The sequence below is a fragment of the Nylanderia fulva genome, unplaced genomic scaffold (assembly GCF_048542155.1).
Source record: "Nylanderia fulva isolate GAGA-0341 unplaced genomic scaffold, ASM4854215v1 Scaffold168, whole genome shotgun sequence".
Lineage (NCBI taxonomy): Eukaryota > Metazoa > Arthropoda > Insecta > Hymenoptera > Formicidae > Nylanderia > Nylanderia fulva.
Window position 1 is genome coordinate 197,015 of NW_028189923.1, and position 27,305 is coordinate 224,319.

Sequence of the window (27,305 nt, forward strand, 5' to 3'; positions counted from 1 at the left end):
AACTCGGCGGATAGACGCAGCAAGTTCTCTTGAATCGACACCACGGTCACGAGTGTCCCAGTCACGAGCTAGGCTTCGTAACCGCTCACGCACCATGGCTTTCTCACTACTCGGCACTGTAGCTGTCCTGTCTGCAGCCCCAGCCGGCAAAGCTGCAGACGACCTGTCGTACGATGACGACATGGAGGGAGCCAGGCCTGCACCCCCCCCCCCCCCACGCCGGTTCCCAGTATCCGATCCTAGGACGATCTCTTTTTTTTCGGACCTCTCCATGTTTTCTGAAAAAGAAATTGGTTTTTTCTGTCGGGGGTTTTCCTTCCCCTTAGGAGGTTGCCTTACTCAGCTAACGGGGCCTCCCCCCCAGGTGTTATCTTCGGTGTTTTCCTTCACCTAGTGCAGTGGACAAGTCCTTATTAGGGTCTGCACACCCATCACTCCTCATTCATCCTTCGCACGCACTCCAGCTCGGGTACCTCGGGATTGCGACACCCGTACACTGCAGGGATGAGTCCGCAGTGCCCCTGAGGGAACGATCATTATTTATCAGATAAAAACCGTATTTTATAATTTTTATCATTTTTATAAATAATATAATATTTAAGGTAGTAGATATTAAACTGACTACACTGGCTGTCTATTAGATTTGTTAAACTATATTTATTGACGTTTCGACCATACGGGCTGTGGTCCTTTTCAGTCGTGGCAAGATGACACAAGTGAAACGCAGTTAATTTACCATCCGATCTTAAGTTAAGTCTCACCGGAGCGTACTTTTAAATGTCAATAACGATATGCAGTAACTCATTAATGCTTCTATTGTAATTTTGAAAAGGACCACAGCCCGTATGGTCGAAACGTCAATAAATATAGTTTAACAAATCTAATAGACAGCCAGTGTAGTCAGTTTAATATCTACTACCTTAGTATTTCATTCCTGGCGAACGAAATTTAATATTTTAGTGTTAATATAATATTTATTATATATAATTTACATAATGTTTTTAGATGTAGTCGCATGGAAGCGCGCACATCGGCAATAGTGATGCTCTCTATAGTTCGTGCACGGTCCCTATAAGCGCGCGTCGAGAAGAGACAGCCCATAGTTACGCCGTTGCTTAGCGCGTGGCGAAGCGATATGAGGAGCGCTTGATAATAGACAATAACGGTGTATGTACGTGTGATCTGGAGCTTTACGTCGAACTATCTCTATCATTCTCTTTCTTTTTCTCGTTAGAAAGGATTTGGATAAACTATTTTCTACAATTTTAAAATGATTGTAGTTGTGTTGATATCATATTCGGCAATGTACACCGTGAAAAAAACCGAAAAATTGCTATAATAATGCGGAAAATTACACGATAAATAATGAAAACATACGTTCTATTATTTATCATATAATTCAATACTTATTGTTAATGTCATGTTATATAATTTTTTACACTGCGTTTCGTAAAAATTTAACATAGACCCAGAAAAAATAGATTCGATGTAATTAAATCTCGTTAGATATCAAAAACTGAAAACATATAATCTACTTAGATTTAAGTAGATTTAAAACATGTATGTAAATCTTCATTGATAAATCTATCTAAATCTTTGTAGATCTCCGAAGATCAATTTAAATTTAATGTACGTATGTAAAGTCAACTCGATCTACTGGCGTAAATCTTTTTAGATCTAAATAGATCTGCAGTGATAGATATATTTTGATGTAAATACATTTTAATAAATATGCTTATATCTACGTAAATTTTAAGTTTTACATTTTGTTATATCAAAAGAGATTTAATTTGATATCATTGGATTTATTTAGATCGAAACTATTTTTTCCCGGGAATGCAAAAAAATCGATGCATATTACACGATAGTATGGCACGCCATTTTAATATAATAACATAAAAAATATTCAATTTAATATAAAAGTTTTAATAATTAATTGTCTTATATAAAATATCAATGAAATAAATTTATGTTAATACGTAATAATAATTCCGTGAATTAAAATTATATCGCGACATAATAATAATTCCGAATTTTATTATGTCTCGACATAATTTTAATTCATCGAATTATTTTTACTTTGCAATATAATTTCAATTTACGAATGAATTATTATTATTGTTCGCGCACGAGCAAACCGTATCGACATGTTCGACGATTCTGTTAAAAAAAAAAAAAAGTTTTGTTTTGTTTATTCTTAATATAGGCACAAGTTAAATCCTGTATACGTACGAGCAAATAATACTAAGCACAACCACGTCGCGATCACGGTTGACACTCGTGCGAGTCACCTGCTCCGTACTACGAACGGGCCTGATCGGAGTGTGATCGGGCCTCGCGCCACCGAGCGAATTTTCAATATTTTCAGACAATCGGCGAAGCTCGAACAGTAAGGTCGCAGGCGAGTGCGTTCGAGCAACTCAATCCCGATTATACTCTTGATCTTGCTCCGGGTCTTCGATTATATCTGTTTATCTATTGAGTACAAAGTTTATTGTTTAAAATTAAACCGAGTGTGTTAATCAACAAAGAACTATTAACTTTATTCTCGGCCTTGCAAGCCACTGACTTCACTCCTCCTTATCGGCGCGAAAGCGTCAAGTACCAATCGACCTACGCTCTCCTTTTTCTATTCTTGGTCCTTCGAGTTATCACCGCCTTTCCCTGTCGCTGAGAAGCGATAACTCGTTCGTCGACCATCAAGGTCAACACCGATACGGTGTGTCTAAATTATCGTGTGCGACAAAGGGTGCGAACATAAAGTTTTGGTCCTTCAAGCCGGATTAAGGAGCAGAGTGTCAGTGATTGAGACTGAATTATTAAACAATCAAGATGAGCGATCCATTAATTCTACAGCAAACGCTCTTTCACACCATTTCTCGGGCATTAGAGAATTTCAAGAAGATCGGAAGAAACAATTATACGCCCGCAACGATTCGCTCTTGAATGACTTCCCTCAAGGAAACCTGGATGCAGTGCCGTCAAACTCATGCAGCGATTCTCCAAGCGTACGCTGAAGCAAAGAGGGAGAAGATGGAGTATTTTCAAGCCAACAAGATGGAGAGTCATGAGGATCTCTATCAAGCAGCGATAGACTATATGACGAACTGCCTCGAGGAATCAGAGCCGACTGTGAGTCCGAACCAATCTATCAATTATTCAACGAATCATGCGGATTCTGCGGCGCTTTCGTTACAGCATCTCCCAGCCATTCAATTACCATCCTTTAACGGGAGCTTCGACGAATGGGAGAGCTTTCGCGATCGCTTCACGGCTTTAATTATAAATAATAAGGAGCTCTCAGATTTTAGTCGGATGCACTTTCTCGTTTCAAATCTCACCGGATGTGCTCACAACGCGATAGCCAGTTTATCAGTGACCGCGGATAATTTCAACATTGCGTGGACAGCGTTAAGGGCGCGCTTCGAAAATAAGCGCCGATTAATCGAGATGCATGTAGCTACCTTGTTCTCGTTACCAACCTTGTTACGCGAATCATCGTCCGAATTGTATGCGTTGCGCAATAAAGTGGAAAAAGCTATCGCGTCGTTAAAGCGATTAAATCAATCCTCTACCGATATTCTCGATGACATCCTCGTTCACTGCATATCTCAAAGGCTTGACCAAGCCACACGACGCGCTTGGAAACTAAAGTTTAACGAAGCATCTCCTCCCGCGACGTACGACGAATTACTGACATTTTTATCATCGCGCGCGAGTGCACTTGAGGAACTCAAACCGATCAAAGGGTCAAGTTCAAGTCGCGAAAATAAAGTAGCCAGTGCTAATGCGTCGGTAGCGGCGACTCCTATGTGCGGGCTGTGTAAAAACCAGCATTTCCTAAATCATTGTCCAAAATTCCTTGACAAAAGTGTGAGTCAACGTCGAGAGTATGTAAAACAAAACAAACTTTGCTTTAATTGTCTACGCAAAAATCATTCCGTGACAGAATGCCGCAGTAAATTCGCTTGCCGTACTTGTCAAAAGAAACATCATACAATGTTACATGTCGACTCACACTCCTCGTCGAATACGAATCAAGCGACAACTTCGATCGAAAATTCAGTGCAGACCAGCGAAAAATCACAAGTCATTTCTCTTTCGGTGGTTTCGAGCGACGCGTCGCCATTACCTGTTCTCCTCGCGACGGCGAAAATCAAGGTAAGCTCTCCGACGGGACGCACTCAAACTGTCAGAGCCCTGTTGGATTAGGGTTTGGAAGTATCTTTTATTACAAAAAGACTCGCTCAAGGCCTGAGATTGCGACGCATTCGGACAATGACGTCGATCTCAGCTGTTGGGGGTGTTCACGCTGGCATGTGCCGACATGCGGCTAACATCCAACTTACTTCCCGCATAAAATCGGGGCCCGTATTCAGCACTCAAGCTTTTGTTATGCGCTCTTTAACGAAATACACTCCACGACGGGCACAATTCAGTAAGTCGTGGGAGCATTTACGAAATCTCAATCTTGCAGATGACGATCCAACTGGATCCGATCCTATTGAGGTACTCATAGGGGCCGATCTATATAGTAGAGTAATTCGAAACGGCGTTCGCAAAGGATCGATCGGACAGCCTATCGCGCAGAATTCTTATTTCGGCTGGGTCCTATCGGGACCAACTACTACTCAAAGTTCAAGATCTAGCTCAATCAAGGTAATGCATTGTTCTCTCGAACGAGATATTCAACGATTCTGAGAAGTCGAGGAACTTCCTCAGAAAATTCAGCTTTCTCCAGACGACGAGCGCTGTGAGAAACACTTTTTTGAAAATCATTCTCGCGATAAAACCGGACGATATATAGTACGGCTCCCATTCAAACAAGGTCCACCGATCAATATCGGTGATTCACATTCAATTGTATCAAGTATGCTAACCTCTTTAAATCGACGATTAGATCGAAATCTCGATTTAAAGAAGGAATACAATTCATTCCTATTAGAGTATGAAGAACTCGGACATATGGAAAAGGTTTCTGTTTCTTCGAAATCAAATTCTGTACCACAAACCGTTTATATTCCGCACCCACCCACATCCGCCCACCCACCCATCAGATCAAATAATCACTACAGTTCATTTCGACCTTCATGAATATATATTTAAACATAAAATTTTCCGCTCTTTCAGAATCCGAGGTAAAAAATAGGGATTTCCATTTAAAAAAACATGAGTTGACCTTTAAATGACTTTGAAAATAGGGATCAAAGTCAAGGTCATCATAAGGTAGCTTACTTAAATTCCTACAACTTTTATTCAGGTCATTTTTCTTGAAACTCCAATACTGAAGAGTTATTAGAGTGGTCCGTTACTTTTGGGACACCCTGTATACATGTATGTCATATACATATGCAGGGTGTCTCTAAACTCAGTGTCAAAATTGATACAGCATTATTTTAGCATATGAAAATTAGTCAAAAATGTTAATAAACATATATGTTCGAATCCGAATAATTTCGAAGTTATAGAATATTAAAGATTGCTTTCGTAAAACAATATAAATAAAAATAAATATTATATTTAATAACAAATGATAATAATATACGGCTCTTATTATAAATGACAAGACAAAAAGATATTCGCTGTGAGAGACTATCGTGGATGTACCTGCACGTAATTTGCTTAGCTATTTGCTAAAGCAAGTTGAAGAACAATCTCGAATTTGAGATCTGAATTAATTTCGAAACGTACAATATATAAATAAAAAAACTTTGAAATATTAAGTTTTCTTTTTTTTGCGTATTAATAAACGCCTGGCTCTTAATTAGCCTGTTTTTCTTCATATTAATTTTATTAGGGGAGCTTTATATCAATTAATAATTTATTTTAATTAATATTAATATTAATTCTTGCTAGAAATTATGTCAAAGTCGACGAAGAAATTTTTGCACATTTTTAGTAAAAATTTAAACAGAATAAACATTAAATAACATTTATTTTAATTTATATTGTCTTACGATAGCAATTAGTAGTCAATAATTTTGAAACTGTTCCGATTCGGACATATATGTTTATTAACATTTTAGACTTGAATCTTAGCTATTAAGGCTCTTTAATTAAAACAAAACAAATACAAACACGGCTTATAGAGCCATGCGCAAGGTGTATAGGAGCGCAAAAAATAACACAATAACTTGTACTATAAACAAGTTTATTCAGTATAAACGTTTCGGTCCTTTCTTTGGACCATCTTCAGTATAATAGAAACATAAAGGTACAAACCATGACAAAGAAACTGTCTCATCACATAGTTCGTCGAACAACGGTTCATTGCCCTTAAGGAGAGGATCAAACCTAATTATATAAAAGCCTCACTAACAAGTTTATAGCCTTGATTTATGACTCTTTAAGAGAATTTGTAATAACCGTAACCAAGGTCAGAATTTCAATGAATTTGAGGCATATTTGTAACAATAGATATATAAGCCTGATGTAGGCACTCAGTGTTTTCCTGACGATTTAAACCATTTTTCTGACGCCTAATAAACAACATTTCTGAAACAAGTCTCTTCTTCAAGAAAAGCTCTTCATCCAAGATTTCAACATTATCCTAATCAAATTCATGGCCGTCAAGTCTGTGGTCCGTAATAACGGATTTCTGTGTAGTATTTGGTTACGGTTATTATACAAATTCTCTTAAAGAGTCATAAATTAAGGCTATAAACTTGTTGTTAGTGAGGCTTTTATATAATTAGGTTTGATCCCCTCCTAAAGGGTAATGAACCGTTATTCGACGACCTATAAATAATCGCACATCTTGTTTTTGTGCCTTATTTGTGCGCCGGACGCGTCCGGGTTAGGTAGCGTGTGAGTATGTGTGTTGTGTCTGTGTGGGTAGTGGGTCTCCCATTGGAAAGGCTTACTGGCTACAGCCAGTATGGGTCACCTTTGAAGATATTATTACTACCTCATGATTCTGTGATATTTGTCCGGCTGGTGACAGTTTAGGAGGCCCACTATACGTAATGCGTTTGAGAGTTTGTAAGTGATGAGACAGTTTCTTTGTCGTGGTTTGTACCTTTATGTTCCTATTATACTGAAGATGGTCCAAAAAAAGGACCGAAACTTTTATACTGAATAAACTTGTTTATAGTAAAGTTATTATGTTATTTTTTGCGCTCCTACACCTTGCGCTTGACTTTATAAGCCGTGTTTAGATTTGTTTTATTTTAGACTTGATTTTATGTGTTAAAGCTGCTGCCAAATTTGGCATTGAGTTCAGAGATTTTAATTTTATTATAAATTTTATTACGTATTAATTCACATCTATGTTTTGGATAATACAGTACTATTATTTTATCGATATTGCTCCACGCGAATATGTAGTTCGACAGATGACGCAATGTAATAGCTTTAATTTCGTGGACAGGATTTTTCGAAGCGTTGGTTATATTTCTTCTCATCTCTGCTCCCACTACTAACGCGTAGTCCAGGTACTATATGGTTTAAAGTTACGGGCCTGAGCGCGCGAGTTTTATGCGATACCATTAGTAAATTTCGATTACTTATAGCTTAAAAACTATTGCAGTCTCAACATTTTTGTATAAAAACTTTTTACTTCATTTTATTTTTAAAACATGCTCGTAAAATATTGTATAGTGGTTGTAGAACATCCTGCATAATTAGAAAAAAAATATAAGAAAGAAAGAATAAACATATTGTTGGAAAAGATGCTTTTAAATAATCATCTTTCCTTCTTATCAGGACCAATTCATTATTGTTGGCAGAGGTATGTGTGTTGCATATTAATCAAAATGTATCAATATAAATCTTATTAACAAAATAAAAGATTATCACCAGATATGGCTCCCTCCAATTCGCTGAGCCTAACGTATATTTAGTTTATACGTATTTTTATATTTAACGTATATTTGTATTTTAGTTTTATTTTCCCACTAATCTATTGTAAAATAATACGATTTAATTCTTAAGCATTTGCGAAAAAAACGTATTTAAAAGGTATCCCCCATTAATCTTACGTGAAATAGATTTTAGTTAAATTAGCTGATTTTCTCACATGATATAGCTTATGACTTGCTGAACAAAAATTGTTATAAGTTAAAAACTAAATAATAGTTATTAGTTTATTGCTCAAATATGAAAAACTCGGATTCTTAGAGTAGTTTGTCCGAGTGTAACGTGTCAGTAACTGTTCATTATTTAACTTTGACACTGTTACATTTTTTGTTTTGCAGAACATAATAAGTTACAATATAGGAAAAAAACAGTTTAACCGAAATCGATTTTAAATAAGAGTAGTGCTGAATACTTTTTAAACGCATTTTTCTCGCGAATGCTTAAGAATTGGATATTTTACCATAGATTAGTGGAAAGGTAGGACTATTATACTTAGAACACTATATATTAAATTCGACCCAAACTAGCCAAAGAAAATTTTTATTTTATTTCCACAACGTTTCGACCATCTGCTTTTGTTCCTTTTCAAGTGAGAAACTAGAACGATACAATAATTAAGATTAATAAAGATAAATATTTTGACGTTAAACGCAAGAAATTAAGATTTACATATTTTTTAAATAAAAGCGCAGTTAGTTGACATTATTAAACAATGTGATTATATCAGAACTTTTAAAACATTTAAAAGGGAATCGATTCCCGATTCAGCGACTTTCGGATCTATATTTTTCTCTTGCTTCATTTATTTATTTTCCGTAGGGGGGTTAAAGGGGTATTGAAATTAAATCTCAAATATGAGATTATTTCATATTTAAAATCTTGGCCGTGTCCAAGTAAAATTTGGTGCCTTGTGCACCGGTATTTAATTCTAACGAAAAATAATTTAGTTTCGTTAGGATAACGCATTGTCATCCGCGATTTGGCTCTTATTGCCCGTCTTATACGTTAAATTTATATTTATATTACAGAGCCTTGTTAAACTCTTAAATCAAAATGTTTATCTTTATTAATCTTAATTATTGTATCATTCTAGTTTCTCACTTGAAAAGGACCAAAAACATGGTCGAAACGTTGTGGAAATAAAATAAAAATTTTCTTTGGCTAGTTTAGGTTAAATTTAATATATTGTTCCTATTTATTATATTAATTATAATTTAATTTACATTATAACTTAAGTTTTTACTAATTTATTATATAATATTTTAATCTTAAGAGGATGTTGCCGCTCTATTTTATCGATTGTTTTATCGATTATTTTTTTAGACACAAGTTATTCTTATTATTGGCAGTTTATACATACAAAATAAGACCAACACAAACTAGAATTGAATGAAGAAATATAACTCAGCGAGAAATGATGGTTGAATCGACATCGATTCTTCGTCGAATTGATGTCAAATCGATCAAATTAATGTCGAATCGATGTCGATTTGACAAATCATTTCTCGCTGGGAAATGAATGTTTAGATATCAATTTGGAAACCTAAAAGAGAATAAAAATGAATTCGAACGAACGAATTTGAATGAAAACTAACATACTATTTAAAAGCAGAAGTACAAAACGCGAAATAGAAAAAATTACTAATAAATGTCGTTATAAATTACTAAAATTGGAAATAAAAGACGCTAATTTCAATTTAAAATACTTACGCCGCAACACTAAAGCAATAGTTGAGAAACTCTTTACATGTCTGCCACATGATCTTGTTCAAGAGTTTTTTAAATTAAATGAAAGGAGACTTTTCAAATTTAAACTCTCTAATAAAAATAAGTCTATTAGTAAATTTGACAAATTGTGCACTAAACAAAACGCATTTTCTGACTTGTTCAAAAACATTGACAATTCTAAGTGGTTAGTGAACATTAGTGGTAAAACTATTCCGGATAAGGTATCTGATTTTTTAAGCTTGGGTGACAAATTTGGTTTGCCAATAGATCACGCATATAAAAAAAATCGAATTAATATTGTCCTGGATAACATAAAGAATCTAGAGATTAACCACAAGAACATTCCGAGTGATTTACTAGAAACCACCAGAATTTCAGTAGCTGATTCCCTTAAAAAGTTTTTATGTGAAAATAAACACATTTCTTCTTCTGACAGACACATCTTACAAGATTTTTCGCCCTGTAAAAAAAAAAATTTCTACGTGATAATGAAAATATTTTTGTCACCAAAGCTGATAAGGGTCAGATCACCGTAGTAATGAGTAAAAATGATTATTTGAAAAAAATGGAATCGTTATTGAATGACGAATCCACTTACAAAAAAATTAAAAAAAAATCCTATAAAACAATTAACTATAAAGACCAACGCCTTAATGAAATCTTGGCAAGATAACGATTTGATTGACGACTCCACATATAAATCATTAAATATTACTAATGGTAATTTATCACGTTGTTATGGTCTGCCAAAGGTTCACAAAAAAGAATTTCCTCTACGCATCGTTGTATCTTCATTAGGTAGTCCAGTATATAATGTTGCTAAATATATTCATAATATTTTACATAGTTCTAATTTGTTACCGAAATCTTACGTTAAAGATGGCTGGACGTTTTCCGCAAATTTAAAAGATAAAATTATTGACAACAATAATTCTTTGATTTCTTTAGATGTGACCGCTCTATACACTAATAGTAGTATAGTGGGCACTATGGCCCGTCAAAACAAACCCCCACCACCGACCCGTCTGGCGCCGTGTCTTATCTTATCTTTCCCCCACCACCGGCGTCTGGTTTTTCCGAGTGTGGGTGTAGGGGGAGAGGGTGTTGGGGGAAAAAAAATGGCGTCTGGCCCCGAAAGGTGGGGATGAGAATTTTTTTTATTTTTTTTATTTTTTCTGATTTCCTCTGGATTTGAACCTGGGGCCTTCGTGTTTCCGAGCAGGGTCCTAGTATGTTGAGCTAAACGAGATCTTACTAGTCTAAGGATTAGATGAAGTATTTAAGCTAAAGTTGCGTAGGGTACGGTATGGGGGTTCGGGTATACGTATGGCAAGGATAGCTCGTCGAATCAAATGGTCGATATAGGACGGGGTGGGCTAAAAACAGTTCGGGTATACGTATGGCAAGGATAGCTCGTCGAATCAAATGGTCGATATTAGACGGGGTGGGGTAAAAACATTTTGACCAAGAAAAGCGTCATGCGGTCGACCGGGGATCGGTGGCAGGTAGTAACTGACAATGCCGTAGGGTAATAAAAAAAGAACACGCAAATATTTGTACTGGCGAGCATTCCGACTCGTGTCACGATAAAAAAATAATGCATCATCGTAGATTAGAAAGAATGCTTATTGTTGAAAAGATGTCAGATAAAATTTTATTTTAAAATAACTCGCTGCTTAATGAAAGTAAACAGAAACATGGATGTTGAGGAAATTTCTGGAAAGAGGAAGTGTAAGAAAATTGAACAATGGTTTTAAAAGTACAAATATGATTTATATTTAAAATATTTTTACAGAACAAAATTTATTTATTAATACTAAAATTCATATTATATATTGTTATGATTCGCTTGTTTTTTGTGAGTAAAAATTTTACGAAATAAGTGTATGATTAAACGATCGTTATATTCACAATCTTCGGAAAAAAGAGCGAGAAACTGATTAAGATTATAGCCGTTACACATCTTTATATATATAAATTACGTGTCACGTTGTTTGTCCGCGATGGACTCCTAAACTACTTAACCGATTTCAATCAAATTTGCACACGGTGTGCACTTGGATCCAACTTGAAACATAGGATAGCTTACATCTCAATTTATAGTCGCAATATTATTTTATTGCAAATTATTTGTTTATTATTATATGACAGTCACAATTATCTGTTATCTCCACTGTTGTCACAGATGGCGATATCTGTTGACTGGATTGTCATTTACTATGTACTTTTCAAAGTAAATATTATTATATGACAGTCACAGTTATCTGTTATCTCCAAACGATTGTCACAGATGGCGATATCTGTTGACTGGATTGTCATTTACTATGTACTTTTCAAAGTAAATGACTTTCCTATTTTGTTTTGCGTGGTGACTTCGTGAACAAAGCACGTATACATCGACAAAAACGACACCAAGTTCGTGTTGTCAGTCCCGATTATTCCTCCGAAATAGTTGCTGTAAAATTCGTGGAAATTATTCCTGCTTTTTAATTGTTAGTGCCTCATTGTTCAAAACAAGATATACATGTAAGTATTATCACATAGTTGCTATGCATCAAATCACACTGTGTATGATATATGTATTTTTATGGTCATGAGGTATTTTATTCAACCTATATTAAAAATTATTTTGCACTCCTTATTTCAATGTGCTATAGTAGCATGTTTTACAGTTTTATTTTTAATATTTAAACGTTTAAATTTTTATTTAAAGTCGAATGCCACCGAAAAAATCGAACCTCAGCAACGCGCGGAGCAGAGAGGCACGACGCAAACGTGCTGAAAGAGCTCATCTGTCGACAGAACAAATCTCAACAAGGAATGCAGCTCAAAACATCAGGACAGCGGAGGGTCGTGCACAAGAATCTCAAAAACAGCGTGACGAACGTCTGCGACAGACTATTGCGAGAACAAGAGCGGCACGAGAACAAAACATAGCTACAGCACGAGCACAAGAACGACAGAGGCAGCGGACCAGCCGCTCATTAACACGTGCATCATTTGTTCGTCTTGCTTTCGAATATGCACCAAATATTAACTACTCTGCGCATTCAAAAATTGCTATCGGTGCAATGGATAAAGTATGTCAATATTGTCAGGCATTGAAATTTCAGAATGAAACACCCGGCATGTGCTGCGCATCAGGAAAAGTTGTGCTGTCATCTCTTCCTACTCCGCCGGAACCTTTATTATCCCTTCTTGCTGGCGATTCAGATGATTCAAAATTATTTTTGCGTAAGATACGCAAATTTAATTCTTGCTTCCAAATGACGTCATTTGGGGCAACTAAAATTTGCGATCTCGCATCCGATGGACGTAATTTTGAAACTACATTCAAAATACAAGGCCAGGTGTACCATAAAATCGGGTCATTGATGCCAATGCCTGATAATGATCCGAAATTTCTTCAAATTTATTTTATGGGCAATTGTGAAGAGCGTGTGACAACTCGGTGCCAGTATAATTTCATTGAACAAGCAGAGGAAAGAGCAATTGTGATATTGCTGGACAATTTTTTAGAAGATCAGAATCAACTAATTCAATTGATTAAAAGAGTTTCGCCACGATTGCAAAATGACAACTATCAAATCGTCATAAAAGCCGACAAGGTCCCATTAGGTGAACATGCTGGCAGATTCAACGCTCCAACTCTTGATGAGGTTGCTGTTATTATGGTTGGTGATCCAGTTGACAAAAGAGCTATAAAAATTACACGGCGAGACAACACTGTTAGTACGATTTCGGATCTACACCGTTCATATGACGCACTGCAATATCCATTAATATTTTGGCAAGGACAGGATGAATATCACCTTAACATCAAACAGTGTGATCCAAATACCGGTAAATTTGACTATTAACTATTTATTTTCTTACTGTATGTACGATTTTTAATTTCTTATTTTACTTTATTTCTTATTTTTTTTTAGGTGCTCAAAGAGATAAAAAAGTTAGTTCAATGAACTACTACGCACACCGATTGATGATTAGACATAATCAGGACAACTACATCCATCGATATCGTCAGCTATTCCATCAATACATTGTTGATATGTATGCTAAGGTTGAAAGCAAACGCTTGCGATTCATTCGATACAACCAGGCTAAATTACGATCGGAAGAATACATTCACTTACGAGATGCTGTTGTTGGAAACATCGACGGAAATTTAAACCCCAATGACATCGGTAATGCTTTCATTTTACCTTCAAGCTACATCGGCAGTCCACGGAACATGCAGGAATACATACAAGATGCGATGACTTACGTACGTCATTACGGCCGACCAGATTTGTTTATAACATTCACATGCAATCCGAATTGGAAAGAGATACAAACTTTACTATTACCAGGACAAAAAGTAATTCATCGTCATGATATAACTGCACGTGTGTTCAAACAAAAATTGAAATCCTTAATTGATTTTATTGTTAAATATTCAGTTTTTGGTATCACACGTTGTTGGCTGTATTCGATTGAGTGGCAAAAGCGAGGTTTGCCTCATGCACACATTTTAATTTGGCTTCAAGATAAAATCCGTCCAGAAGAAATTGATCAAATAATTTCAGCTGAAATTCCAGACCGATCAATTGATCAAGAATTATTTGATATTGTTACCAAACACATGAACCACGGGCCGTGCGGTGCTTTCAACATGACATTACCATGCATGGAAAATGGAAAATGTAAGAAAAATTTCCCAAAGCCGCATACGAATGACACTATCACGGATATTGACGGTTATCCAATGTATCGACGCAGAAATACTGAGAATGGTGGCCACACATTCACGATGCGACTGCCGAATTCTACAAATCAAGTAGAATTTGATAATCGGTGGGTGGTACCATACTCACCATTACTTTCAAAAACTTATGAGGCTCATATCAATGTCGAGCTTTGCAGTTCTGTAAAATCAATTAGGTACATTTGTAAATATGTAAATAAAGGCAGTGATTTGGCCATGTTTGGAGTACAAAATGTAAATGAAAATGACGAAATTACACGATACCAAATGGGTAGATACATCAGCAGCAACGAAGCTATTTGGCATATTCTTAGCTTTTCCATACACGAAAGAGACCCTGCTGTCCAGCATCTAGCAATACATCTTGAAAACGGTCAACGTGTATACTTCACTGAAGAAAATGTTCTCCAAAGAGCGCTTGAGGCTCCAAAAACGACACTAACTGAGTTTTTTACATTGTGTCAAAGATCTGACATTTTTGGTCAATTCGCAAAGACATTGATATATACTGATGTTCCACGTTATTTCACATGGAACAAATCTGGTAAAAAATGGGTGCCACGAAAACAAGGAAAACCACATCCTTCCGTTACAGGCATATTCAAAGCTAAGACATTGGGGCGACTTTACACGGTAAATCCAAAGCAACGTGAGTGCTTCTATTTACGTTTATTATTGGTGAATGTTCCCGGACCAACGTCTTTTGAATTTCTGCGAACAGTCAACGGCCGAGTATTCAATACATACCAAGATGCATGTCGTGAACTGCAATTGCTAGAAGACGATAACCATTGGGACTTAACGCTTGCTGATGCTGCGTTGACATCAACGCCCAATAACATTCGTCAGCTGTTTGCAATTATTTTGACGACATGTTATCCATCACAAGCACACACTTTGTGGGAAAAATATAAAAATTGTATGACAGAAGACATATTGCACCGATTAGACAAACAGATCAATGCCAAAACATAGATTATACGCCTGAGATGTATAATGAAGCGTTAGTGTTGATCGAGGATTTATGTGTTTTAATTTCAAATTTACCACTTAATCATTATGGTATGCCATCACCTGCTCGCCCAGCCGCCGACTTAGTCAATACCGATTTACAACGAGAAAAACAATATGACCATTGTAATTTAGCAACAATTATCGTGAACAGTGAGCCATTACTGACAGCAGAACAAAAAATTATTTATGATCGGATTATGCTGGGTGTTGCTACTGAACAAGGCGGTTTTTTTTCTTGGACGCACCAGGTGGAACCGGTAAGACATTTTTAATATCGTTGATTCTTGCCAAAATACGGTCACAACAGAAAATCGCATTGGCAGTCGCATCGTCTGGCATTGCGGCTACTTTGCTAGATGGTGGGCGAACGGCACATTCAACATTCAAGCTGCCATTGGACATTCATAATAAGCCAAACGCATTATGTAACATAAAAAAGAATAGTGAAATAGCTGCAGTGTTGCGGAAGAGTTCACTCATAATTTGGGATGAGTGCACAATGGCACACAAATATTCACTCGAGGCATTGCATAGAACTATGCAAGATTTAAAAGGCAATGATAAACTTTTCGGTGGTGCTATCTTACTATTATCTGGTGATTTCCGACAGACCTTACCGGTTATACCTCGCTCTACTTTTGCGGATGAGATTAATGCATGTTTAAAACAATCATTCTTATGGCGAAGTGTTGAAACACTTCGATTGACTATAAATATGCGCATACAATTGCAAAATGATCCATCAGCACAAATATTTTCCGAACAATTACTAGATATTGGGAACGGTAAAATAGAACTGCAACCAAATACGCAATGCATTAAACTGCCAGACAATTTCTGCACTGTTCTTCACGGAAAAAATGAATTGATTCAGAGTATTTTCCCGGATATACAGAGTAATTACTTGAATCATAACTGGCTCAGTGATCGGGCTATTTTGGCAGCCAAAAATGTTGATGTTGACGAAATTAACTTCCAGATACAACAGTTGTTACCAGGCGATCTGATGTCTTTTAAATCAATCGATACTGTTGTTGATGAAAATGAAAGTGTAAATTTTCCAATTGAATTTTTGAATTCACTGGATATACCTGGAATGCCACCACATAATCTTCGATTAAAGATTGGTTCACCTATCATTCTTTTGCGTAATTTGAATCCACCTCGATTATGCAACGGTACGCGTTTGGTCATCAAAAAAATCACCGGAAATATTCTTGAAGCAACCATTTTAACTGGAAAGTTTAAAGGAGAAGTGGTCCTGTTGCCACGTATTCTAATGATACCGTCAGATTCTACGATACCCTTCAGAAGGCTACAGTTTCCAATTCGTTTAGCTTTTGCCATGTCCATAAATAAGTCTCAAGGTCAAACAATGTCCATTTGTGGTTTAGATTTGGAAAATCCATGTTTTTCTCATGGGCAACTATATGTTGCATGTTCACGTGTAGGAAAACCGTCGAATCTATTTGTGTTAGCTAAAGACAGGTTAACCAAAAATATTGTGCACCGATTAGTGCTAAATTGAATTGAAAGTAAAAGTATTTATAATTCAAAATAATATATTTTATTGCTACAAATTTAAAACTATCTGCCCTACCTACCTCATTTATAAGTTTAAGTGTCACATGTTATTTACTAACAACTTTGTAATATACTCATTTGTTACAAACTTGAATAACAAAAATAATAAAATTTAAAATTAATTCTTTTGTATTGATTTCTACTTAATATCAACTGTACGAAAATTTTGACCAATCGTGTTCAAAGTCCTTCCTCTTCAAATCCCAATTCAGTCGATTTTTATACCAGCTTTAAGGTTTCCGTCTTCATTCGTAAATATTAATTTCATTATATTAAGAAGTAACGGTAGTAGAAAATCAGTCATGGAGGTCACCATGTTTTTTTACAAATGGCATCTATGTAAAAAAGCATAGTGATCCCCATGACTGATGTTCTTCTAACTTTCTCCGTGAATAGTTTACTACGAGCAATGTAATATAATATGTAAAAATGAATTTGTTTATGTGTTCGGGCTTTATGCGTTCGCGCATCATTCAACTAATTGAGTTGAAACTTGGTACAGTTGTTGTTGGCACTTGCGTAAAGGTTTCTGACGTAGTACCAACAATGTATAATAAGGGGCGCGCGAGATGTCGATTGAATAATTCACTTCTAATCCGTAGGATCAATCACATTATTATCTCGAGCAAAGCCGAGACAGGGCATACTAGTATAATATAAAAATACACAGCAGTATTGTCCGCAAGTCTTAGAAAAAATTCCTTGTAATTGTTGAATATTCCAACGATGGATGATGGAGTTTCGTCGAAGTCGGATAAGAAATCCTGGATACAAGGGGGGTAATCCGTAGCTGTCGAAGTAAGTGGCTGTGCCGTGTTCATCGAGGTAGAAGGCGATCCAATGTTCTCCAGGTCGATCGTGATTGTCGGTGTTAGCGACGATAGCCGTCGACCTCGTCCACACCCTCGGAACTCTGTCGGCTGCATAGACTCCAACATGTCTGGCATCTAGATGACGCAATGCTTGTAGAATTTCGCGAGAGTTCATTTTTTTGTCCCGAATACGAACGAGTGTACGGTATTATTTGAACAATACCAGTTTTTACCTCTTTTGACAATGCGTCTTCTTCTATCTTGAGTTGTTTTGAGAGGTTTTCAATGTCAGTTTGCGTCGAGATGGAAATTGTTTCGTTCTTGTTTTTATCCGTCAACGTCGATGACGGTTCAGAAATCACAAATCTCTCTTCTTCTTTTTCAATCTGCTGTTCGTTGTTTTGCTGATTTTTCTCCTCTATTTGTATTTTAGTTATATTCTCATTTACATCGCAAGAAACGGCGGCGTCGTATTTATCGTCGCTATCGTCGAAGGTAATTTCCCAACTTTCGTCAGAACTACAAGTAGCTTCGGTAGAGGTCGAAACGTTCTCGCAATTATTTTGCACACTTAGCCAGCATTTTAATTTATAAGCATTGTATAACGCGCAATGAAAGGTTCCAAATTTTCGAATCCCGTGATGACCGCAATATTGTACGATATCCTCCTCATCCGGTAGATTTTTAAATGCTGGTGAGGTACCCTCCAAATTATTTATATCTCTGGAAAGTAAATTCCTCAAGTAGTTTGCTTTTTCGTTACCTCTGACGTAAACGCAGCGCGCGTGTCTTGCGATTTCGCGGAGATGCGAGGTAAAATATTTAGGATTAACTGAGCCGTCAAACCACTCGATACCGTGATAATTTCGTGAGAGCCAATTGTTTTCTTGTCTTGCTTTTGCGGGTAATTTTTCAAACGCGTATGGTGGCATCATAATCCAATGCTCGACAATCGGAGCATCGATTGCGACAACGGCGACTTCCTTCGCGATAAATTTATTGGCTTCATCGCGGAAACCTTGTATGTCGACGACTATGTCCATATTGTGAGATTTTCGTTGGTGAGGTACAAGCTCTTAGCGAAACGTGCGCGTTTGTTCGTGTCTCGTACAAAACTGAATTCATTCTAGCGCGTTACATAGTTTCCACTTCGTGAATAGCGTCATCAAAATTTCCAAAAGAAGAGGAGGGGGAAAATTTTCTAATCGCGTATTACATTACTGTGTATGAATACATGTTGGTAAACGAGCGTTAAAAGCTAACCGGAAAAATCGACGATAACTTGACGCGATGCGTCGATTTCTACGACATTATCGAATTCGGCGTAAACGATACAACTAATTGTTTCGGTGAGTGCCTTCTCGAATCTCACTTCTAACCGAAGACTTCCGTGTCTCACGAGATTCCAATGACCGGCGCAATTAGCGGATAGATCGGGTGTAAGATCAAAAGCGAATAACGTATATCCCTGAGAATAATCATCTCTACTTATAGAATTTCCCTCGTTCAAAAAATGGATACCCGTCCCTGAGAAAAGCATATGATAAGCTTCGATGTAAAGCGGTTCGCGAGACGAGAAAACCTGTTGTAACGGTCTACTGGGTATTTGTGTACCGTCGACGTATAGCGAGAAGAAATTTATTCCGTAATTTTGGAAATTAAACGGATTCAATTTTCTGTCACCGTTAAACGCTTTATTATCGACGAAACCTACTATTATTCGTTTCGGTAATTGTCCCAGTATTACATTATCTAACGATTCACCCACAACCCCACTGTGAATCGTGAATGTTTTAATTTCAACTCTCGTAAGCGGATACTTGGCGGTAACTTTGCTCAGCATTCTAGCATGCGCTAGTAATACTCCGAAACTTATTTTCGCTCTTCTCACCATTAGGCTTGCATCGAGTATACGAATTTTCGACGTGCAATTAGTTTCTATGAAACAAAACATATCTTTCGAGCGCACGAGTCTCAACCGCACCTCGACGCCATTAATTAAGAATTTGTCCTGATTGAAAACGTCGCAATGGAGGTAACCTATAAGATCTAGCGCGCGCCCTCCGCGTATGTAACCAGCTCGTCTCGCTATAGCGGTATTGCCTTCCGCTCCTACTGTATCGTCCATGTGACCGGGTGTATCCGCATCCCATAAGCACGAGGTTAGATGGGAAGTTTTTGCGGGTGATGAATAATTTAACAACGCTTCGATGTACGCGCGGTACGCATAAGCGTTGTTTGGAGGCGACACGAGCTTTTGATTGAAATACACGTCGATTTGATTGAAGATGGAATGAAGAAAATAATTTACGGGGCCCACGTTGACGGCGGATCCGGTGGCGAGACCGGGTAGCGGCTCGGTTTCTACACGTACCCGAAGACTTAGTAACGTGTGTGTGAGATCTAAATATTCTTCTCCGTGACCCGGGATGACGAATTCTAGCGGGGAGTCGTCCGAAAGCGAGGTCACGGGTTTGTAATAAATCCATTGCGAACTTTTGATGCTAGTTTGCGTGGGCGGTAAAGAGAAGAGATCGAGCTCGCTCTTTAAACACTCGCTCGAGTGTGTGTGAAGAAATGACATTTTTTTCTTTCACCGCATGCTCTACCAACGTTATTGTCACGAACAAGCGTATTTAGAATAATGGCGATTATGAAAATATATCGTATACTGTACGCTTTTTACCGCTATTAGCTTTACGCCGTTTCGCGGACGACTTGAGTCTTTTTACAGTCGAGCGATTTTTTCTCGTATTATTTTTAGTTTTTTTTGTATTTGTTCTTTTTTTCTCACGCGACTTGATTTTCGATAAACTTTTTTTCTTATTTGTCTAACGACGTTTACGCGATGCGGTTACCGAGGATTTAGCGACGTGAGTCTTAAGCCTGCCGAAAGGAAACTGCGCTACATGAATTTTTTCATCCGATTTATATCCCCTACCTTTCATTAGACTACTTATTTTTTCCCTAGCTTTTCTCTTAAGATTGTCACGCGATTGTTCAAAACGATGCTTGACAGCTACCTTTAACGGCATTTTATTTTCAACATCCTCGATTATATTAACCCCGGCGCGCAAAGCTTCTTTACCCACTGCCCCTAGTCCTCTAGTTAAATAAGGCAATACGCGTCTGAACATTCCTCCGAGAAAACTACCTATTCCATGACCTCGTTGATAGGGTGAACCGACAAAAACTCGTGGAATTCCACCGCCGCGAGTTCCACTGTTTTGTAATCCGTTATAATACTCCGAATAATAATCCATATTAATGAACAAAATCCTTCTTTCTTATCAAAAAAATCTTTACAGAGTATTTTTAAAAATCTAATCGATACGTTTAAAATGTAAAGTCACCGTTAATGTGCCGGATTCAAATGGTATATTTTTTCTAGTATTGTCTTTTATATCGATTTCAATCCGTCGGAAATTTGTTAGGCGCACCGGGATATAATGCGGAGGTGAGAAATATTTCACTTGATTCGTTCCATATTCGTAATCGCGCCCCACTCCTGTGACAGGCACTATTCGGAGAAGAAGAGTTTGCACATCGCCTGTTATGTAAGGTTCGCAAATATCGCAATAAACGAACAGTTTATCGGGAATACCCCGCGCCAAACTACACGCTTCGTAACTATAGAATCCTTCGCGACGTACTTTATTTTCGTCAAGAGAACCGAGTTTAAGAAAAATTGAAGTAGATTTTTCTTTGAAATTAAGCTTAGATGTCGTGAGCATAGAACAATAGTGACTTCTCCCCTTAGGAGCGTTATAAATAAAATCAGCTAAACCGATCATTTGCAAAAGTCTATCGGAAAAATGCATATAATGAATCAGATTGCAACCAGCGGGACACGCGAGGGAGAAAAAAATACTACCGCCTGTAATTTTTCTTGCTCCAAACGAATATGGGAACCGGCTTCTTTGCACGACGAATTAATCGTGGAGACGAGCTCTTCCATATTATTATAAACGCCATTTGATATTACGGCTTCCTTCGAAGTTAACATCTCATCTTCTTTATTTTTCTCTTTAACTTAAGGGTCGATATCGACGAAACTGAGTACATTTTCTCCGCGCCTTACATGAAAAAAGGTATTAGGGAATTGGATTTTGCTCAACGCGACTTCCCAGTCACCGTGTAACTGCAGCGATTGAGGTAATTCCGTAATGAACGATAAGGTTTTATTGTCGGGGGAATAGCGTATACTGCTATTGCTTGGAAGAACCAGAAGAAATTGATCCACTCTCATTTCGAAGAATAGTTAAATTCGAAGCGGGTATCCAGGAGTTAAATTTAGAAGGATACTCTTGTAGCGACTTATAAATAAATTCACCAGATCTTTGAAAAAGTAATGTTTATTCATTGAAAGTATAAAGCGAAAGAACAAAAAGAATTAATATGTAACAAATAAATGAATGAATGTGTTGTTATGGAAATATTGATTTTTCTTAAAAACATTATGTATATTAATGAATTGAAGTTATTACAAATGTATAAAGATGTAAAAAGTGTAAAAGTGCAGTGAAAAGTGTAAGGTGTAATAAAAGTGTAGAGTGTAAATGAAAGGTGTGGATGATGAATGCTACAGTAAATCCGCCTCTGATGTTTCAAAGATCCGGAGAATGAATCTCTTAAAATCAGAATATCCAGCAATTCTTCCAAGCGATGATAATATTTCGCAGACTTCAAATACGACGATCACTTGGCACTTATTCCGCATCAGCCTTTAAAATGCGTCGGCTTTAATATCACGTCGGCTTTAATATCACGTCGGCTTTAATATCACGTCGGGGTCACCAAAAATGTAGCGACTTATAAATAAATTCACCAGATCTTTGAAAAAGTAATGTTTATTCATTGAAAGTATAAAGCAAAAGAACAAAAAGAATTAATATGTAACAAATAAATGAATGAATGTGTTGTTATGGAAATATTGATTTTTCTTAAAAACATTATGTATATTAATGAATTGAAGTTATTACAAATGTATAAAGATGTAAAAAGTGTAAAAGTGTAGTGAAAAGTGTAAGGTGTAATAAAAGTGTAGAGTGTAAATGAAAGGTGTGGATGATGAATGCTACACCCTTGCCAGCTAACTAATAATTGTTTATTGTTACCGCGTCCTCTGCTTTTTATCACACGATCGACGATAAATTCCTCGTCACGTAAGTCTTTAATAACCGGTGCTAATTCTTGTTCGTAAAAAATTTCGTCTATAATTTCACCCGATAAATCACTTAATTCATATACGCGGGGTCTTCTCCGTTCGAGAACTCGATGAATTCGAAATATCTCCTCGCTCCACTTCGCCTCGTACCCTTTCTCGAAGGTTACTTTTGCTCTACTGACGCGTACGAGATCGTTCACGCGGTATTTAGCCTTTTGTTTACGCCCACGCTTCTTTTTCTTTTCTTTATCGTTATCCCATCGTCGTTTCATATTTTCACACGCGGTACGAGCATTTTCTCGCGTAACGACAGCGGGTTGCATTTTGATGGTGGAATGACGAGTATGATTGTAAGCGTGAACAATATCTTGTAAAACATCAAAGTAACGACGTGTATTTTTATGCGTAAAATAACGCCACATCCGCTCCTTGAGTGTTCTATTAAATCGTAGACGCTTTAACCACTATAGACGCTTTAATATCGGGATTGCGCGTTACACGAAAACGGATGTTTTTTTCTTTTAAGAAATTTTGTACAGGGCGGGCGATAAATTCTTTGCCTTTGTCGGTCTATAAGTATACAGGTAGTCGACCCTCGTTTCTCGAAAATATTTGTTAAAAGGCCTTTATTACGCAGGTAGCTGTTTTGTCACGTAAAGGTTCTACCCAAACAAATTTACTAAGCACATCGATAACCGTTAATAGATAAGAATAGCCGTCATTATAGCTCTTGAGATTACGAAGATAGATTAAATCGGCTTCCCATAAATCATCGATATTTGTTACGTTATAATGTAAACGAGGAAATTTTCGTCGTACCGGCCGATGCAGCGTGTATGCATCCTGTGATTTAAGCCACTCGACGACTTTGTTACGCGTAAAATTCGGTTTAACGACTCGCGATAAATTGTCCACCGCAGAGTAGCCTGCATAATGCGAGGGGTCGTAATACAATTTTTCGAATTCCATCAATTGAGATTTATCCAATCGAGTAAACCTCTTCTTCTCTTTGACGGAGAAACTACGTTATGTGGTAATGTTCTATCGTTGTCACCGTCGTCGTCACCTTCCTTGTCGGCGGATATAAATTGCGTATCTCCTTCGGTTTCACTCGCTTCGTCTAACCTGTGACTGTACGATTTTGAACGTGTGATTGGAGTGGAGGATCCGCGAGGTAATTCCTATGAGACGCGGTGACGTACCTATGTCACGTAGTAATCGAGCAAACTGATTTCTTCCGGTTGCTTCTACCGTTTTTCTCTCGCGTACCGCATCGTTTATAAGTTCCGCGATATTCGAACCCTCCACAATGTCGCCGTCTATAGTTACGAGCCCTTGTCTATTCCAGGTAATCTTAGCTGACGGAGTAAGGAGCAGTTGCTTCATTAGCAAGCGTGCTTTACTACGATAATTTTTCGGAACACTATTAAGTATTTTTTGTATCATTTCCGCTGATTGAGCGCGTTTTTTCTCGAAACTACTACTACTAGCGGCGCTAATGTTACCGTCGCTGGTAATTAAAGTTTGCGTTTCCATAAGTTCATCGTCATCATCGAAGTTATTATCCTCTTGCTCTTTCGTGTCTTTGTCCTGTTCTCCATCGCGTTCATCGCTGGCGTGCACGTTTTTGCGTAAACGTTTTCTCGCAGCACGAATAAATTGAAGATAACGCTGAAGTATCTCCTTATACATTTTCCATCTTTCGTCCTCGCTGACCTGAGGTGTGAGATTCAGAATACGCCACATCTCTGCATCGAGCCGTGACAAAGGAGTTCCCGGGGTCCGTACGAAATTATTAGTATCATTTTCCACATTCGATATCTCGGTAATTTTATTCGATGAATTATCGGCCGACGCGTTAGAGGAAATTTCCGGTTGTCGCTGCAGTCTTTCGAGATTTTCCGACGAAATTAAAACCATTTTTTTTGCTCTTTCCATTATTGAATTGTAAATATTTTATCTTTTTCACATTTGACGCAACAAATATACACAGAATAGCGTCCCTTTTTTAATCTCCAATGATCTGTGATAATATAGCTCCGAGTATAGGAGCAATAAGACAGGGTAAGAATCCGCCGCGTTGCACCAATAGTTTTTTCTTAACTTTCAAATTATCTTTTTTCGCAGCAATACGACGTAGGATCGATTTATGTCTAGCAAGGCGTTTCTTTTCACTACTCGCAAGCGGTAAGTTACCTTTAAGAGTATTGAAAACGCACTCTTGAATACACTTAATGAGATAATTATCGACGGAACGTAAAAACGCTGTTCTTTGATTTTTTTTCAGATAACATAAAATTTTCAAAAGATTCGTGTTTCTTTCGCCGATAGATCGTTTAGCGATTTTTACCGCGCCGTCGGATGAATTCTTCGACGACGACGATGATGCCGGTTGCGATTTTTTTTCTTTTTTTACCATCGCAGTGTAATTGCACGAGTGATAAGTCGTGTGTGAATACGAGTCTTTTATACGCCTCCGCCTCTTTTGATCGATCTACGTGGAATGTACGCGTAATGCAGCTTATTGTTGGGAAAGATACACGTCCGAAATCGATATTCATCTGGAGTCGATTGTTTTAAATCGAGCAATAAATACCCGTGAGGCTTCGAGGTAGCGTCGTAGTACGCTTCTTCCATAAACTTAGGATCGTCCGGATATACTTGACGCGCTAAATGCCAAATTTGCGCGCGATCGCGTGGATTTTTGAAAACTACTATGTAATTCGCATTGAGAGATATGTCGCGTTGTCCGCGTCCCTGATGGAAGAGATTTTGCGAAATGAGAATAACACTGAGATTCTTATGATGGCTTTCTTTAGTAAACAGATCTACGATAACATCGCACGATGACGACTCTCTCATAAGATCGTCGATTATCACTAATTTCGGGGTGAGTGGATCGTAAGAATAATCTTCCGAGCGCGGTAAACCCTCGTAAAATTCGATTATATTTTTCTTCGAGTTTATCGGAACGCTATTTGCATATACGTTCTTTTTTCTTACGCTACTCTTCTCTTCTCTTTCATTTTCATCGCATTGCAGGCGTTGATAGGCATCTTGCCACTCGGCGTAATAAAATAAAATTCTCTCGAATCGAGTATCGGACACGTCGAACAAATAACGAAGAAATGTTTTCACGAAAATCGTTTTTCCACATCCCGTAGGCCCGCAGACGATCGACGTCCAAGGATGTTTCCAGCGTACATCCATTTCCCCAAAATGAACGTGATATTTACCGTTTACGTACAATCTCGTAAATGAAAGAAAGTCTAATCCGGCGCGTTCTTAAAAACAAAAAATTAGCGTAAAGAGCGTCCGTGTATTTAAATTTTAATATTACTCATAGTATGAAATGAGTACGGCGGAAAAAGCTTATTCGCGCACCGGGGGCCAACCCGCGGCGGTCGCATGCTCGTGCTAGCGTACAGCGAATAGCGCCGATCAGCTGACGAGCGCCGATCAGCTGATGAGCGCCTGGTTAGCTCGCAACTACCGATCAGCTGATGAGCGCCTGGTTAGCGCACCGCTACCGATCAGCTGACGAGCGCTACGTTGCGCTGCCCACAATCAGCTTTTAATCAAATGTTCTTGTTGGTGTGTATGTCTTGTGATAGTGGACGTATGTGAGTTCGGCGAGAATATATTTGAATATATAAAAATTGTACGTAACAAAAATTTTTTTAAAATTAAATATTTTTATGTTAAAGTTTTTCAGACAAAATAAAATTATATTAAAAATTTTGTTAAAAATTTAATATTTCACTAAATAAAAATGATTTCGCTTAAAAGGTTAATTATTATTATTAAAACTAGGATGGGGAAACAATATTTTTTATTAAAATATATAAATTTTATTACTGAACAATATTTTTTATTAAAAATATAAATTTTTGTATTTATATTTACAAAGTATTTTTTTCTCATTACTAATATCTACATCTTCTAACTTTAGTTAAACTATTCCTTATCCTTTCTAATATAAAAATAAAATTAAAACTACGGGTATTTTAAAACTCCGATTTATAAAATATAATATAAAGTATAATATTTTATAATATTTGATGAAATACATTTTACTTTTACAATATTTACACTTTTATATAATATTTGCACTTCTATGCAAGTGGCGAAAAACGCACGCGTATCTCCGCAAAGATAGAAGAGTGTAAAGAGGAGAGCAATGTCATTGTTCCGGTAAATAACCGTAAGGAAGAGAATATCGATTTTTGATAAATCTTCGTTTTAATAACACAGACTTGCATATTTTTGTTTCGTCACGCGTTATTATATCGTGAAATGCGGTTCGCCGAATGGCTTTAAAACGAAGATTTATCGATGTCCCAGGAATCGCCTCTTCAACCTGTTCTCCGAGCGCTTCCTCTTCTCGTTCCTCTTC

At 37.2% G+C, this 27,305-nt stretch overlaps 4 protein-coding genes across 4 annotated transcripts; 2 read left to right on the top strand and 2 right to left on the bottom strand.

Moving 5' to 3' along the window:
• The first annotated feature begins 14,209 nt into the window (after positions 1-14,209).
• On the top strand, positions 14,210-15,307 carry LOC114944025 (uncharacterized). Its single transcript, XM_029319727.2, has one exon. It carries the CDS (start codon positions 14,210-14,212, stop codon positions 15,305-15,307), a length of 1,098 nt encoding a protein of 365 aa, XP_029175560.1.
• Positions 15,308-15,845: 538 nt separating this feature from the next.
• Positions 15,846-16,874, top strand: LOC114939121 (ATP-dependent DNA helicase PIF1-like). The gene has a single exon (XM_029313350.1). The coding sequence runs from the start codon at positions 15,846-15,848 to the stop codon at positions 16,872-16,874; it is 1,029 nt and encodes a 342-aa protein (XP_029169183.1).
• Positions 16,875-19,000: 2,126 nt separating this feature from the next.
• LOC146723784 (uncharacterized protein F54H12.2-like) lies at positions 19,001-20,326 on the bottom strand. Its single transcript, XM_085481049.1, has one exon. The coding sequence runs from the start codon at positions 20,324-20,326 to the stop codon at positions 19,001-19,003; it is 1,326 nt and encodes a 441-aa protein (XP_085337175.1).
• Positions 20,327-25,375: 5,049 nt separating this feature from the next.
• Positions 25,376-26,119, bottom strand: LOC146723785 (uncharacterized). Its single transcript, XM_085481050.1, has one exon. It carries the CDS (start codon positions 26,117-26,119, stop codon positions 25,376-25,378), a length of 744 nt encoding a protein of 247 aa, XP_085337176.1.
• Positions 26,120-27,305: the final 1,186 nt, after the last annotated feature.

Coding starts and splice junctions, on each gene's coding strand:
- LOC114944025 (XM_029319727.2), top strand. CDS start 14,210: ATGAACCACGGGCCGTGCGGTGCTTTCAACATGACATTACCATGCATG.
- LOC146723785 (XM_085481050.1), bottom strand. CDS start 26,119: ATGGATGTACGCTGGAAACATCCTTGGACGTCGATCGTCTGCGGGCCT.
- LOC146723784 (XM_085481049.1), bottom strand. CDS start 20,326: ATGTCATTTCTTCACACACACTCGAGCGAGTGTTTAAAGAGCGAGCTC.
- LOC114939121 (XM_029313350.1), top strand. CDS start 15,846: ATGGCACACAAATATTCACTCGAGGCATTGCATAGAACTATGCAAGAT.